We start from the raw sequence: 18225 nt of genomic DNA on the forward strand, positions 1-18225 counted from the left end.
TTTTTTGAAACAGCATTTGCCGTTTTGTATAGTAGTCAGTCGTAATCGATAAGGATTAATACGGAATTGAAGAAGGGAAAGCAGAAATCGGAGAAGAAACATGCAAATAGAGACGAATATGTTTATTTACGCTCAGCACCACTCGGATACAAAGGGCAACACAACCCTACCTACTTAGTACTTGCCCTAGGGCGATGAATGCAGCGTAAACAAGCACTTGTTTATATCTTACAGGTTCTATTGTGATGGTATAAACTAGGGGTATAGACCTGGTTTACACTCGAGATGTCAGCGGCTATTCGTTAGTGATTTTGTTAAGGTACTATAAACAAACTTGTTTGATTTGATTACTAGTTGTATAGTTTTTGTATACATTGTAATATATTACTACAGATTAAAGTAATCATTTAAGAAGCTAAGTTAACCCAGTTGTAGAGAAACATAATGCTGTCTGTTAGGTATGCCATTCAGTTGGAACTTATTGTAAAATCTACTTGAAATACGGTATTTGGAATCATGTCATACAGATCTGGATTAATATTAAAATGGTAAATAAATAAAATAAATGATTAATAATAATATATCCAAAAAATAGTATATATACACATCTAGATGTGTATAAGAGACAGGTACGCAACATGCCCTATAAACTGTTATGTCAGCTACAGCAAAACTTGTGATAAATTTAAGAAGCACTCTTCGTAGGCTGGGTAAATATTGCACACTTTTTTAGGGGGAAAAACATTTGCTGCTACTAGGCCTAGACATGCAGTACTTAGATATATAGCTTGGTATTGAGGCTTACCTTCCATCCAATCTCAGAGTGCTAAGTTCAAATGGCACAGAATTTTGTTCTCATGTGATGAAAGTAAAAAAGCCGGCTTAAAAATACGGTGAGGGCGAGTGAGGGAACAAGATTCATACCGTACATTCTTGTGTATAAAATTAGACTTGTCCGCAACATGAAAATTTACTACTGAAATGAAGTTTTTAACCGTTTGTATGAATGAACACAATCTTAAATGCAAGGAAATAAGATTCTGATGAACATTTAAAAGCCCATAGAATGGTTTTAATTGAAAGATTAGCCCCAAGTTTTGCTCCACTTTTAGCCAGCTAGATGCAGTATCACGAGTCAGACCATAAAGGGCAACAAACACCAGGTATTTCGAAGATGAAACACAGGAGGGGTCGTCATATACGCCCAACATACAAAAATCATCCAAAAATTTTCTTAAATATATATCCTCCACTGTATCGCCTTATACAAAAGAGTATACTGTAGTATTTTTAACATAATCATTTTGTCAGTAAATATTAACAAACTAAGTATCCTGGTCTTTTTTCACTTGAAAGTCATTTGATATAATAAATCGCTCTCCACGAGCAAATGACAAGACATGAAATGCTAAATATACAATCAAAATAGATACAAATGCTAAATAAACACAAAACGATAACAAACAGAATATCCTGAATAACTAGTCAATGTTGTTGTTGAATTGTACAAATGGATTCCAATCAAATAATTGAGACTTAAATTAATTGGACCCTACTAGGTCTTCTTGCCGGAAACAGCTACCGGTACAGTGATCTTTATTCAGTTATTCAGAAAGATATTGTATTATCATATTGTATTTATTTAGCATGCTGGCAGTACCTATTAAATGAATGTATTTATTATTTTATTATCTTTTCAATTTCTTTTGTGTTGCAACTGATTAAAATCAAATGAATTTAAATTAAGGTAATTTTTTTTTTAACTTTGGCAGCTAAAAATGGTGGTGCTTTACTATTAATTATTTTTTTACATTTTTGGTAAACCTCGCTTAAAATAGTTTATTATAAGTCAAAAATTAAAACTGAAGATGAATCTCTCACCAAAATGTATTAATCCAGCCTTAATACAAATTCTTTTATGAATTTCAGCAATAGAAACACATTAACTAGGTCCCCACTTCTTGATTTTGAGACCCATGGGCCTATTTTAACAAATTATCAAGATAGCACAACACAAGTGATTTTAGGTTTAACTTCCTGGGCTCTTGGTGAGCTAATAGGGTGTTAATCAAAAAAGGAACAAAGCATTTTTTCCCCTGATCCATAAAAAAACCCAATGTGGAAAACATTAAATTAAACATCTGTTTCCTAATCAGTCCAAGCCAGATTCTTCACGTTAATTAAAATTTTATGTTATGAGTTAGTGGAGTTATAACCCAAACAACTTGATATAAAAAATGTACCCTATCTGCTCGCATACAAGATGAGGCTTAAAATATCAAATTATGATCGAAAAAATGTATAAGAGAGTTGCTTTATACGTGCAACATACATTTTTGACTTTTTAAATTATGTTCGCCTTTTGTGCGGGTCGTCCGTAACACGCGAATTTACTACTGAAATGAAGCTACTAAATATTAGTATGGATGAATGCAATTTTAAAATTTAAGAGCAAATAAAATGGTATTATTTGCAAGATTAGCCCTAAATTTGTCTCTGTTTTTTTTTATACAGCTAGATGCAGTATCAAGGTCCCAGTTGGGATATACCGGGTATCAAAAGAAAGAATTCTGACCTTGAATCAAGGGGTGGGGGGGGTCGTCTTATAAACCTGACATACAAAAATTGTCCAAAAATCTTCTTAAACTCAGGGGTTGCCTTATACGCTGATTTTAACATTTAAGGAAATTGTTTATAATACAACAATGTCAGAAGAGCAAGACATATGCAACTAGGCCTAACATAGCGTGTCGCTGAATTGGTGTCAAACATAGAAAAATAGCATAATACAATAATAATTCAATTCATTGAAATACATTCTGTATAAAGTGATGTGTATATTAATGAATAGTGTTTGTATATTAAGCTGGCAAAAATCCCAAACTAACTGAGACGTCCCAATTTGGATATTTTGAAATTTTACTTTACTATGTATTAAAGAAAATTAAATAAATTGATTAATTGGACCAATTAAACATATTTATTTCAATTCTCATTAATTTGGAAAGATTGCTACAACAACAACAACAACTATGGTACAAAACAACACATAAATCAGTCACCAACTAAACACAATTAAAAAGTGCTCATGAATTTAGTAGCATTGATTATTTCCACAATTCATTTTTCTGTAGATCATTTATAAAAAGTAATTTTAAATAAAATGAAATATAAAACATTATTAATATACAATATATCCTGCCATTATATTTATATATCATAATGAAATGTAATGTAACATAATACAACTACATGTTATGAAGTTCAAACTTACCAAACTGTCTAATTCTTCGTTGCTTGAAAAATATTGCTTATCTCCTCGCGCCTGCAAAAAAAAAGAGACACCAAAAATAGCCATTTAATTTCCTTATCCTCATAATAAACGCTCAACCCGTCTAACAATCAAGTTGACAGAGCCAACTCAAGGACATGCCGTAATGAACGAATGTTTTAATACAGATTTGAACTTGACTCTTTGACAACATAGCTTTTAATCTGGCAACATTAGAACTTATAGCAAAAATTCCTGTGTTATACTTTGTTTCGCAAACCTGCCGTCTGATTTTGAATAAGAATAAAATTTTATATTTGGCCCATGTGTTTAGAACTTATAGCTCGACTTTTTCTATACTTCGTTTTTACATACCTGAAACAATTACGAATACGAAATTACATGTTATTTTTCGCCTAAAATATTAGTGTTTAGAACTTGCAGCAAGACCTTTCATATTTTTTGTTCTGCGTACCCTCCGCCTGAGTTTGAATTAGAATGACATTTTGTTTTTCGCCTATTAGTATTTAGAAATTAGAGCGAGACGTTTTTTATACTTCAGAAGAATTTAATATTATTTTTGGCCTATAGTGTTTAGAACTTATAGCTTGACTTTTTTTTCACATACCTAAAGCAATGATTTTGAATATGAATAATACTTTATTTTTGGCCTGTCAGGGTTTAGAACTTGAAGCAAGACTTTTCATATTCTGTGTTTTGCATATCCGCTGTCTGATTTTGAATAAGAATGAAATTTAGTTTTTGGCCTATTAGTGTTTAGAACTTATAGCTTGACTATTAATTTCTATACTTCATTTCATATACCTGATACAACAATTATGAACACAAATAAAATATTAGTTTTGGCCTATTAGTATTAGTGTTTAGAATTTATGTGGTGATTTTTTTTTTTTTTTTTTCCGTTTTGTGTCCCTGCTGCCTGATTTTGAATAAACAATGAAATTTTATTTTGGACCACATTTACAGATCTGATTTCAACCTTTGCATCTTAACATCACATTCTTTACGAACAAGTGATAGAATCTTGAAAACGGCCTAAAAGCTTCCACTGAATTTTTTATTTCTCTCATTTTATAACCTTCAACTAATTTTAATTTTAATTTTCACCAATGCCCAGACATCTTTGGCAGTACCATTTTGCTTTTAGAAAAGATAGTTTACTGACTTTTCTTTTTTTCTTTTTTTTTTTCGGACTGATGATTTTTCCATGAAAATATGCTAAACAAAGTACATGAAAAATTGCTCTAGCTATAAAAACATACACAGCTTAAAAAGCATCATAGCCTTTTCTTTTATTAATATTCTAAAATGTTATGGTACCAACCAAAAAAAAACAAAACAAAACCATTGTTACTTAAAGGAATATTTTATTTTTTAGAAATGATTTATATGGTTATTAATTAAAAATACAAATATTTTATTTTTTACTTTAATTATTTCCAAATAATACAAAATATAGTAACACATGCAATATGGAAATAAAAATTCTTAATCAGACTTACCCTGAGTTTTGCCTTAAATTTTATGTTTTCATGTACTCAAAACAACATGGATAGTTCATTTTTATACATACATCAATTTTATCAAAAATACAAAGTAAACGACTTATGATTCCTAAATGTATACATTTAGACACTACATACATTGCTTAATTTATGCAAAGTAACATTTTTTACATTATTGAAAAGAGAATGAGGCTGTTGCCTTTTCTTTTCCTAGCCAAGATGGCTGCTATAGTAAATACACCTTGTAATTTGATTGTCCATGGATATTCCTGCTCTCATGAGAATGCTTAGATTTATTCAGGGCTTTTTGGAGGTGGGCCAAAAAAGGATGAAGGAAGGGAGAGAGAACCATGGCTGTTTATTATATGGCCTAAAGACAGAAACCCATTTTACTCAAAGCAATTTGCTGACTTAAATGGATAAGAATTTGTCAAATGATGTGTGCAATTTAATTAGGTCATCATTAAAGAATCTTTGAAAATGTAATATTTTTTCTAAACTTTACGTCTATGATTTACAATGCTTTCTAAAAATTGTCTATAAACATTTTAATTATTTCTAATTTTTTTCCATCTAAAATGAACATCCAAATATTTTCCAAATATGGTATGGCATTACTGCACATTCAGTTAGCCTGTCACATGAAAAATAATTATAGTTTAGCAAAGGTACAAACATGTTTTTTATTGGACTAAATAATTTGTAGTAATCTCGGGAAAGGACAAGCCTGGCTGCAGTCTTTGGAGTTATTACTGCGATGTCACTCACATAATCATTACTTGTAAATTGAAATTACTTAAAGATTTTGCAAAGCTCGGGGAAAAAGGAAAAAAAATGCTCGCGGTCCCAGTAAATCTGAATCATAGAGATGTCAGTCAACAAAATAGACATTCTGTTAAGGTGACATTAGATTTATAAGGTTACACATATCTGTATAGTCTTGATGTGATAAATAATGTTATTTCTTATATGCTACCAGCAGATTGCTTCTGGCCTAATTTGGACATCACTACAAGAGTCCTTTACTGAGCACTTGTCAGGGAAAGTTCTTTGTTCTTTGTGAGCCTGAAAATTTGTACCTAGGGTTACAATATATTATCAACATTAACTGTTTGCGAGTAAAAGAAAATTTTATGAAACTATTATATTCAAACGAAGAAAGTATGGTGATGCTCTTAGGAAAATCAATTTAAATAAATGTTTTACCATAAAGTAATAAAGGGCATTTTCTTTTAAACAATTGTTTGCAACACAATAGTTATAAATCAAATGTAAGAATGAACAATGCCGAAAAAAAAAACCATCTCTCTAATTTGATAAAACACAGCAAAATCACTTTGAGATACAATTAAAGAAATCCTTCAATTTAAGGTTTCTTTAATTGTATAATCTATCTAAACTCAAAATGCCTTTGTATTATTTTCAATATTTATTACATTTAAGGCCACAAATATCATTACATAGAGAAAAATCATTCAGAAAACCCATCAATCTTGATAATCAGGTCGTAGACAGTTCATGATTTCTATAACATGGTTATATTTTTATGAAGATTTATTGGTATTGAACAAGTAAGGAGAAAGGACTTGTGACAGAAATTAATCTCTCATTTTTTACATATTCATAAAACTATTTTGATAATAGCGTACACTATAATTGCAATGTATAAATAAATATTAGATATAAATTAACTATAGATTAGATATTGCAATAAGAAAATATGTTTAGTTGAGTTTAGCGGCTGAAGTTAAAATCTTTATATGAACAGATGGCAGATAATATAAATTAATTCTTCTATCTATTAGTTTAAACTCTGGGGTGATGATGGCTATCCAGTATATTTCTATTGTTTATTTTTTCTGAATACACTATTGATTAAAAGTGAAATACCTACATTTTAAAAATTTATATTATTAGCCATATTTTAATGTATGTAGTTGAAAATAAAATTATAAAAATTAATCCTTTTTTTTTATTCTGCAAAAAGTAAGATGTTATTTATACTGTATTGTCATAAACCTGAACACATGGATGTGAAATTCTAGAGTTTTATTGCTATAACAAAAACACAAATATATGGGTGCTAGTAATGTATTGTAAACAATTAAAAACAATAAAAACAGCATTTTTTTCTTACCTGTACTTGCTTTGCAAAGACCTGAATATCTTCGTTGAAAGATTCTGATGAACACACATCTGCGCCTGTCACACCTGGTTCCCTAGGAGTACACGTAGCTAGCTCACACTTCTCAAATATCAGGGCTAACAATGGAAATAGTGGATGGCTATGCAAAAGAAAACAACACATTTAAAATTAGATTTTTGTAAAATTTAAGTAAAAATAAAGTAAAATTTTGCCTAGGCTCAGTGTTCTTATTTTTTAGCCGATTTCAGGCTCAAAATGTTCTTATTTTGTTCTTATTTTTACTCTTTTCAAACATTGAAAATTATTATTTTACAGTCAGTATATTATAATACTTTACTCTATTATTTATAGAGAGTATTACATAGTAACACCTACTGCAAATAAGGTACAGGTAGATTTGTTGTTTTTCTATTTAAAAAAAAAATAAATATAAAGCTCATTTTATATTTCACCTCAGTCTCAATTTGTCTTATTTTGTTCTGAGATTTCAGCCTCAGCATTCTTATAAAATTGTTAATTGTTAATTGTTATTGTTATTATTGTTTAATTGTATATAAATCTGTACTTGTATTAAATTGCATTAAATTATTTGTAATATGCCATATTATAGGAGGAATTTTTCATATTATTCAAACATAACATTAATATACTTTAAATTAAATCTAAATATATAAATATATATCTTTACTTATATTAAATTATATTAAATTATTTGTAATATGTGATATTGTAGAAGTATTTTTTTACATTACCTAAACCTTACATAATTTACTTTTAATTAAATCTAAATATATAAATAAATATACATTATATATGTACTTATATTGAATTGTATCTAATTATTCGTAATATGCCATATTGTAGAAGTAATTTTTAAATATTACCCAATGTTGAGGAGTGCAATCGCTCTCGACATTTTTTTATATCATCCAAACATTGCATAACTTACTTTCAATTAAATCTAAATATATAAATAAATATATGTTATATCTGTAGTGATATTAAATTGTTTGTAATATGCCGGAGACAAAGGTTATAAATGCACTATGCTTCTCTTATAATGGCCATATATGCTTAACATTTAACCATAAAATATAGGCCTCTTAGTTTCAGTAATATCACTTACATCACGCAGTTCTATGTGATGGGCGGAAATTGTGTTATCTCATTTTCATCTTTCTCTTTTATTAAATACTTAATTTCATGCAAGACTGCCAGTAGAAACTATAGCATCTAAAATAGTAAGATACATTCACACAATATGTATTAATACTCCCAAGTATATCCATATCAAATATAATTTATTATTCAAAATATGCTACACTGGCCAACACAACTACAGCATTAAGCATTTGACCATAAGTATTTTGACAGAGAACAGTCATAGGGAAGAGGAGGTGAGGGAAAACACTACTTTAACTGCTGTAATTCGATTTGATTTCTATTTGATTTGATTTACTTCGGCATCGTATATAATAATAATAATATTATTGTTCTTATTACAATTATTATTATTGGTATTATTATTATGAATATATCCTCCTTACATTTTAAATTTTTTAATTCTATAGCCTTCATTTGATTGTATTTTATTGTTTGTGTTGCTGGGCCCTGAAGAATAACAATTACTTTAGCACCGATCGAGTCACCCAGGGTAAATAAATTTAAAAAAAAAAAAAATCAATTAATTGAATTTATAAAATCAAATTAACGAAGAGAATTACTGTAAGATGATCTAAACACAATGAAAAATTATTTATAAAATTTAGCACTGCAGATTTCAGTACAAAATGTAAAATTCGAAAAAATAAAGACATCAAAAAATTTGGACCTGGCAAAAGCAACAGAGGAGAAACAAAAACAAAACAAAAAGTACATGGACGTAAGGGGAGAAAGGAATTCCAGAACCCCCCCCCCCGACCCATGGAAGCAAATTAGTTCCACTAAGTGAGTTAAAATACTAAAAATGACCATCGAGTTTTCATTGGAATATCAAATTTAATTCCACACTCTGGAGTTTAGTTCCGCATTCCAGGATATAATTCTGTATTCTTATTTTTCGTACCACTCCCACACCCCCAGCCAGAAAGAAACCAGCCTATGCCCCTGGAGTAGTTAAAGAAATGTTTCATACAATTTATAAAGTGCAGTTTTTTGAACTCTTGTTAGTTCAGACGTTTTAATAGTGCAATTTATTAAAATTACATTAACTATTCATAAATGCAAAAACCTGGTACATTATTCACTACTTTGTGGCTACTAAGTACTTTGTCATTTTGCTGCACCACACTGTGGTTAAGCCAGTCTAAGTGTTTTTAATTGTGTATTGCGATTTTTAGTACTATTCTGTACCTGGTATTCTAAATCACACGATATTAAAAATGTTACGAAAAAAAGACCTCTATTAATGCTATATGATAATTTTTTTTTTTTTAAACAATGTTCCAAATCAGGATACGAGCCCAACACCTTCCTACAGAAATCCTTCAATTTACTAATAGTTGCAGTGCCAGGGATTCTCCCGACAATGGGTCAAAGGTCCCTGGTCCAAAATCTCTTACAAGGGTCCACCCATATCAGTCCCACCATGGTTGAAGCAAATGCAAAGAATAGGCACATGTAAGATGTCTAGAAATGCTTTTTCGAAGCTGTGTTCCCTGATGAAATGATTGACTTCTTTTCCCTTCCCTGGCAGGGGGTCTTATGCTTCTCTGGACCCCCACTGCTAACTACAGAATACAAAAACAATTCAAATTCATTGCCCATATTTTTCATCTTAGAAATCAAATTAAAAACTGGTAGACGTAAAAAACTATAAATGATAAATATGCCAGGTCGTCTGATGGTAACGCGCGCTACAAATGACTTTTACATCAAAGTCATGCGTACTAGTTCACTGCGACCCTGTTTCTGTTCAATACATAATGTGTGTTAATTCTATTCATCTAGCAGAAGAGAAAGATCTAAAATGTAAATGTAAATTTTATAGTGTTTTGAATTCTTAGCTATGATACCGTTTAGTGTGGAAACTGATAAAATTACATAACACGTCAGTAGACTGTATACCCTTCCTATTGGAAAGTACATACTGTAGGTAGTTAATATTTAGCTAATTTGAATTGATTTTTGTTTACACATTTTTTTTTGTGATTAGTGAGGGTGTGCTCCAACCAACCCTAAGGATAGAGGCAAATTTGAGGTTTTGCTGGTAAAATAAACACTTTCTTTTTTTAAGGCCAAATAAAATTAATTGTTAGTTTCTGGGATTTTAAATTATTTTTTGGTGAGGGTATTATTTGCTACTTATAATCATATATACTAATAGTAAACAGGCTGGTAAATAGTAAAAATAGGGGGTTTTTTTTATAAAAGAAGTAAAATGAATCTTTGTAACATATTTCTGCCATTTATGTCCATTTCTTCTTAGGTTTGACATCATTCTTTCAGATACTGGTAGTCATTTTTATTTTCCACGGAAAAATGTATGTTTTTTTTTTTTAAATAGCAAATAGTAATTTTTTTTGGATGAGGCTCCAAAATTGAAAACGTGAAACTAACACACTGAAATGAACAAAAGAAATCACTGAAAGGCCATTAATAAACCTTGTAACTCAAATAGATACACAGGTCAGTAAAAAATAGTTATGATTTAGTTTTAAACACTAAATGGGAGTTAATGAGAGGTAACTTAAGTTTGTCTGACTGCAGTATCATGATTTTAAAAATGCTGGTGCCACAACTGCTATATGTTACTAAAGACAAATATGAGGTTATTACGTATGACACACTTCCGTTTGAAGTTGCATCTGAGTAATCGGTTATGGTACTCACAAACTCTAACCAAGCCCCTGCTACTGTTTGTGCCAACAAAACTACTAATTAGTGATAGCGCTGCTTAGTTTTTAATTTCTGGATCACACAAGGCCAATTAAAAAATAATAATAATTTCTCAACAAAAATTGTGTAGTGTGGAACATGCAACATTGTATCATCAATTTAGAGGAAAACAAATGTCCGATTTTTTAATTGAACAATAAGTTATTTCATTTAATGTTATCAATTAAAGAATGAAAGGGTTAAGTTGTTTTTAATTGTGAGATTGAATCAGAACTCTAGAATTAGAGAGGAAGGCACTTTATTTATCCTCAAATTGAACAATAAGTGATCTTTATCCTATTGAACAATATTAATGAAAGAATGAAAGTGTTTTTACTTGAACCAGAACTGTGACATCTGAAGGGAAGTTACTTCATCCTCAACCACTTCTCAAGTTAAAACAAAAATTGTTAAAATCAAATAACAATGGTTAGAATGATTTAAAACCAAATTAAATTCGCATATGACCTGGATAAATTTGAGCTCCTCTGGTTTCAGAAGTAGGAGGCCTAAAGTAACCCCTTCCATTCAAGATTTATAACAGGAGTCTGGCCTTAGTAAATCAAGGCCTAGCCTGTTAAGTACAAACGTAGAGCATTACTGATAGCCATTCCAGAAATCTTACTCCCTTCTAAATCTATTTCCTACACATGTATCTTTTCTCATAATTATTGTGGGGCTTCTAGATATGTAAACTGCAATGTATATGTTACAGCTGAAATGTTGTTTACGAAAACCTTAGGTTAGGCATGTTGCTACGACATCCATTTATCAATGAGACAAGCAGAAATAATATAATGTACAAGAGGGTTAAAAAATGTTAATTAAATCTGAAACCTAGAACGTAATTCAATATGTATTTAAAACTTGGAAAGGTACATTCACATTATACTGCTGCCACTGCTAGCATATTTCAGTTTCTAAAACATTAAAATCATAAAAGATGGTCTGAGTGAAACCCTTGGTTACTGTAATCATGTTAATCAATATACAAAAATGAACATGAATAACCCCAAAAAAAAAATAAAAAAATTATTAGACGAGCTTCATAGTTATCTTTTACAATTTTACAATAAAATGAGATAAAGTAACAATTTCTTGAATATCTGGTATCTAATGTTTATCTTTTAGTTGTATACCTGTATTATTGTCACATTACCACTGTAGTTCAGGTACCTGCCCTGCCTTCCACGCCAAGGTCTCTAGCTCAAATTTAAGGTGTCTTCCCCACCCACCCAAAACAAACCTTCCTAGTTAATAAACTCTCCTCCCTAACATTTAAACCATTTATAACTGTTCTTTAAAGTTATGATTCAAGCAGTTTCATTTCATTTCTTTTTTTATTATTACTCTTCGGCATAATGCCCAGTACTTTCAAGGATTAATCACAAGTATCATATTACAAGTGGCAAACCCTTCACTAACATATCACAGACATTATGACACAGACACGTCCACAAGACAAGCAGTGAAATGGTAAATACAGCGACGGCCAGTGGCGGCGCCAGCGTCAGAAATCCCCCGAAAACTATGCCAATTCAGGGGTTTCAGAGGCTTATTTAATCGATTATATATATAATCGATTAATTCTACGTTTGGTTTGTGAAAGTAAAACCAAAAATTAAAGTGTCCCAAAAATAAATTGATGCTAAAGAAAGGAGACAAGAAATGTGTTTATAAATAAATTATGTTTTAATTTGGTCTAATACATTAGGAGACCCAACAATAATTTGTAATTCATTTAATGTGCGCACAGTGCAACATAATCTCCTGTCTCTTATACACATCTATTTTGTGCACAAAATCAATTATTAAGCCTTGTCTACACAGTCACATCTTATGTGACAAATTTGTGTGATATGATATTTGATAGTGTGGACAGAGCTTTAATGCACAAATGACCACCTGCCTGGCAGCCCATCTGTAGGACAAGAAAAGTAGCCAGATGAGCTGATGTTCATTTGTGCATTTTATGTAATGCGAGTATAATAAATACTCCAGACACATTTTGTGCTGGTACAGTACTTTGTATTAAGAAATGAACTTTAGTACCGTATTAAGTAACCATTCGCCATTGGTGGATTTGTATCACATGACCAGTTCATGGAAGATCACACAACTTTTGTCAATTTAATATTAATCATAACTTCAATGTGAAAATAATGATAATAGTATATAACAGATGTTTATATAATAAATACAATATAACTACCATAACTAGTTAGGAAATATATGGCTGTATTATTGGTACGTAATAGCATTAATAATAATAATATAATATAATATATAATAACAACTCCTCATGCTTGAATTTAAGTGGTTTTACAGACAATTTATCATTTATAATTATATATTATATTTGATATTTGTATCCATTTTATGGAAGTTGCATGAATATGCTTATATAATAGAAACATTTCTGCATCACCTACAGTACTGTATGGTACAAAATACTAGTTTTGTTGTGTTTCAGGTCCTTAAGAAAATCATGAAAATTAATTCTAGAAATGAGAAAATAAAACAACACACATCATGAGAAAACATTCTTATTATCTGATTATGATCAGACTTGTACCCCAGACCCTTGCATTGGAAAGCAAGCATCTCAACCACCAAGTCATGGCTCTCAATAGAATTCAGATATTGGGTACTAAATGCAACCACAGCCTAGTACTTGTACTGTACCCAATAGTCAGCGTTTGATGTTACGAATACCTCTGAATATGTAATGAAAATTGTTCCTTAGTCTCCTCTGTAATTCTCAGGAGAAATAAAATTTATTAACCTAGCTTGAAACCAAAGATCTTGAATACAACAACATTCTCTCATATTGCCAAAATATAAATCGATTTCTGCGAGAAAACGTAAACAATTACAATAATTTTTTTTTATGCAAAAAGTATATTTGTTTTAAAGCATGCATGCAGAAGTGAAGAACACATCAACTTCATATTTTATAAAGGCAACACCCAAGCAAACAATGCCGGCATTATGCCATAGCCAGCTCAACTGTCCTACACAATTTTTCTATTGGGTCCACAAAGAATGGGTCCAGATTTCTCATATTTTGTGTAAAATGGGCCAACTTTTAAGCAAATAGTTCCAGATTTCTCATATTTTGCATAAAATGGGCCAATTTTTAAGAAAATGTGTCCAGATTATTCATCTGTTTGCGTAAAATTCGATAACTTTTAAGAAAATGGGTCCACATTATTTGAATTTACATCTAAAGTGGGTCCACTCTGATATTGTCCCACACTGTTTGAAAATCCTGGCTAAAGCATTAGCAAGATAGCTGATAGTAGGCCTACAGTACTGTAAATGACTGAATTTTGTACAAGAGATACTCCCCACCCAGGCCTTTTCTTATAGGCCAGTAATCAAAATATACAATACCCGATGGTGTACTACTGTACACCATCAGGGTTTAATCCAGTAGAGTAATAGGTATTATTTGGCTATCAAGTGTTTCCTGGTGTTAACAAGCACCTCTAGAAGCCTTGTACTGTAAAACCATATTACAGAAGCCAACACACTATTGGTGACAAGAATAACACAAGACAGATACCGATCCATTCACAACAAACACCAAGACAGACTTGTCAAACAATGAATACACACACATAGATACCAATATCCAATGTAAATATGTCTGTCAAACATAATATTGCAAAATTTTGTTAAGTATTGTTTCATTCAAAAAGATTTTTTTCCATTTTGCTGATTCATCATACTGTAGATATTTTACTAAAAATATCCAATAATTTGATTACCTGCCAATTTAATAGTTGTATTCTTTGATTTACAAATGTCTTACTAAGAAAATCCCTAAATTACACAAATAACTAGCTAGACTGATAACTAGCCAATTTCATTCTCTATCCAAACAATGGTAGTATTTTATGGCTCTATATCACTTTTTTTTTTATAAGAACACATTTTATAAGAACAATGAGGCTGAAATTGCTTAAAAATAAAGAACAATATAAGAACAAATTGAGACTGAGGTAAAATATCTAATGAGATTTTTAAATAAAAAGAAAAAAAATTATATCTACCTTGTGTGCAGTAGGTAAGTAATAACTCTATAATGCAGTACAGTAGGAGTACAACCTGTCATTTGGGGCCATTCTTACCGGGGCATTTTTTTTCTCTGGCCATTTTTTCAGGGGCCTTTTTTTCAGGGACCATTTTTTCCAGGACCACTTTTTACCTACATTCCAGTACAGTGATACCTTGCTGTACAATAATAATTTGTTATGTTTGAAAAGTGTGTAACATGAGAACAAAATAAGAACATTTTGAGCCTGAAATCGGCCAAAAAATAAGAACACTGAGCCTTAGCAAAATCTTAATAGTTCTTATAAAAAAAAAAGTGTATTATATATTATACTCGCACTAAATTCCTATTGATTACTGCTAATTTATATAGAGAGTAAACAGTTGCATATTTAGGAGTTTTTAAATGGGGGAGGGGACTGATAGGGGCATGATGGTAAAATGGTGGGGCTCAATGATTAAGTGAGGGGGAGCTAGCTCGCAAAATCAGGTGATTATCTACTTGAGCACAATTTTTAGCTTTGAACATTTTCAATGGGGAACGACTGGGGGGGGGGAGTTTAGAGGGGGATGTAGGCTCTGCCCTATATCTGTCTCTTATACACATCTAGATGTGTATAAGAGACAGCTTTCAAGGATTAATTTTTTGAGAAAATACAATATGTTGACTAAGACTAGTCAAACAACGCTTAATGCATAATAGGCATCATTATAATGTGTCATTCTTTGTGTCAATTTCATTATAATATTATTATGTATTTTAAGTGATTCTTGTCTCAATAAGATTACAGTACAGTGTCATATAGATACTGGATGAAACACACACACAAACATTAATTAGCTGAGGCTATCTGGAAAGTGTCCAGTGAAAGCTGCTATTCATAAAATGCTATTCATTAACATATAAACTTACATGTAATATTAACCTTGTGGCTATGTTGTAGCTCTGTCCACACTATCAAATTTTCTTTGATGAAAAAACTGTTCTATGCCCATATATAGTCATGATGTGCTTATATATGGTCATGATGTGATGTCATCATGACCATATTTAGGCATATCACATGTTTTTGTCAAATAAAATTTGATAGAATGGACAGGACTTACTGTAACTCTAAGCAGAACATTTATAATGACAGTAGGTGATGTAGTTTATATATACAGTAGTTCCTTTATGTAATACTTCATTTTATGCAAAGAATTAGTTTCAAGAGGACAAAATCGTAATGACTGGGTATAGCTACAAAACATACATCATGCAAGCCACTGTGACAACTTGCTTTGTCTAAAATTGAAAATTATAAAAACAAAGAATAGAGGATGAGATGGTAATTGAATAAAATTCATCATCAACCTTTGTTATTAAGGTCAAATTTAAAGTACTATATGTTTTCTGCAGGGTTTCATTCAAATGAGACACATTTTTTTTTTTATATAAGATGTAGCGAATACACACACATTGTAGTCATATTAATATTGATAGCTCTAGTCTTAGGCTGGCAATAAGCACACACCTTATTGCTTTTTAAAAATTTAGATTTCTTAGGACCTTTGGGGGTTTGGTTTGTGAAAGTAAAACCAAAAATTAAAGTGTCCCAAAAATAAATTGATGCTAAAGAAAGGAGACAAGAAATGTGTTTATAAATAAATTATGTTTTAATTTGGTCTAATACATTAGGAGACCCAACAATAATTTGTAATTCATTTAATGTGCGCACAGTGCAACATAATCTCTTCAATAATAAGTAATACTGTACCTGATTTAGTGGATAATGAATATCTATATCTAAATTTTAGGCTTGTGCAATGGGAGTTTGCTCAGTAAATAAGCCCGCTTTCAAACATGTATTCATTGTCCAACCTTGGTTGAGGTATGCTTACACAGGGGGTCTAAAGCCTATCATATTTCAGTTTCTAGGCTTGACTTCTCGGATCTATTTACTCTAAAGAAGTACACAGCATGCGCCTTCCGATGATGAATTTTGTACACAAATTGAAATCTTAATAACACATTAACATTTTATGAGTCTGATGATAATAATAATATAATAAGTATACACAGGCAGATAGAAATTTATTAGCACACGGAGTAAAGGACAATTACAGCATACTTTCTATTTACGACTAGTTTTTTTCTGCACTTGCCTTGGGCTTTGAGACAATTTGTATCTCTGCATCGTCTATTCCATTCCATTTTCCACTGTAGAGAATAATCTATTGAGAAGCTACTGATGGCTATAGGCTATATAAGTATTTAAATGATATCTTATGTCCTATATTACAATGCAAATTTTACTACATACAAGAATTCATTGCGTCTTCATTATACTTTCTTCAACAAAGGACATCAATAACTTATCACCATCCATTCCATTACTGCAGTTACTACACTAACCACAACATTCTTTATAATACCATAAGCAATCAGGAACCCTCTGTCTCTCTCCAGGAAAAGACTGGAAATGCTATGAATAAGCTGCATAATTGGCATCTCAACCAATTCTAAATGTATTTTTTCTTGGTAAATCCACAATTCTTTCAGTAACCGAGTCTCAATTAGAACAGCATGTTTTATAGTGACAATTATGGTACATGACAATTTATTCTTCAAAAAACAATTATAACAACAGGAACAATATCAACAGTATGAAATCAACAAGAAAAATATTCAGTAGACTTCAGTGCAATTGTAGAAAATTAGCTAAATTATATATTTCCTTTGAATTTTTCTCAATTTCCATACATTAATAACTTGGTGCAGTTTATACCGAGTTTCCATAGAATCTTGATTCTAACTATTATTGTGTATGGAATACCTGTGTAACTAATAGCAAACTAAATATAACATTTGTCTAACACATTATGAGAAAGAACTATAGTTTGAAAATACAATTGCAAATTCTTAAAAAGAAACTGGATATAGTACTGCTTAACCATTTCAACAATATCTCAAATGTTACATTAAAGACCTGTAATACTTACAGTATGTAAATTAATATTTATGATGCATTAAAAAAATAATATATTTTATCTTAATTTGTAGCATATAAATTGACTGAAAATGTCCATGAGGCAAGTTATATAAGTTATAAGTTGTTGACAACAGAGTCGGTTATTTTCTATTTTTTTTTAGATTATACTTTGTTTTATGTCTGATAACTGTTTCTGAAATAAAGTAATAACAATAATTACTTGTTTAATAACAATTGGCAAAGGCTTAGTCTGATATGAATTAAATTTCATATCTATCATATTTTCATTATATGAATTAACTAGATGCATTGAACTGTCTAAATGAATGCCATTTAGGTTTCAGCAAATTAACAATCAGACGACATAATTAGGGT

The 18225-nt window shown here is 30.7% G+C and overlaps 1 protein-coding gene across 5 annotated transcripts in view; it reads right to left on the reverse strand.

Moving 5' to 3' along the window:
• LOC117120090 (homeobox protein Meis1-like) overlaps positions 1-18225 on the reverse strand; it is a 119185-nt gene that overhangs the window by 96943 nt on the left and 4017 nt on the right. For all 5 annotated transcript variants that reach the window (XM_033265092.1, XM_033265091.1, XM_033265094.1 and 2 more), the window contains exons 3-4: positions 6935-7082; positions 3275-3325 (exon numbers count right to left, since the gene is read on the reverse strand). In XM_033265092.1, coding sequence (XP_033120983.1) covers positions 3275-3325; positions 6935-7082 — 199 coding nt within the window. The remainder of the gene's footprint in view (positions 1-3274; positions 3326-6934; positions 7083-18225) is intronic.

The sequence above is a fragment of the Anneissia japonica genome, unplaced genomic scaffold (assembly GCF_011630105.1).
Source record: "Anneissia japonica isolate Jap-2015-1 unplaced genomic scaffold, ASM1163010v1 scaffold401_len1656234_cov178, whole genome shotgun sequence".
Classification (NCBI taxonomy): domain Eukaryota; kingdom Metazoa; phylum Echinodermata; class Crinoidea; order Comatulida; family Comatulidae; genus Anneissia; species Anneissia japonica.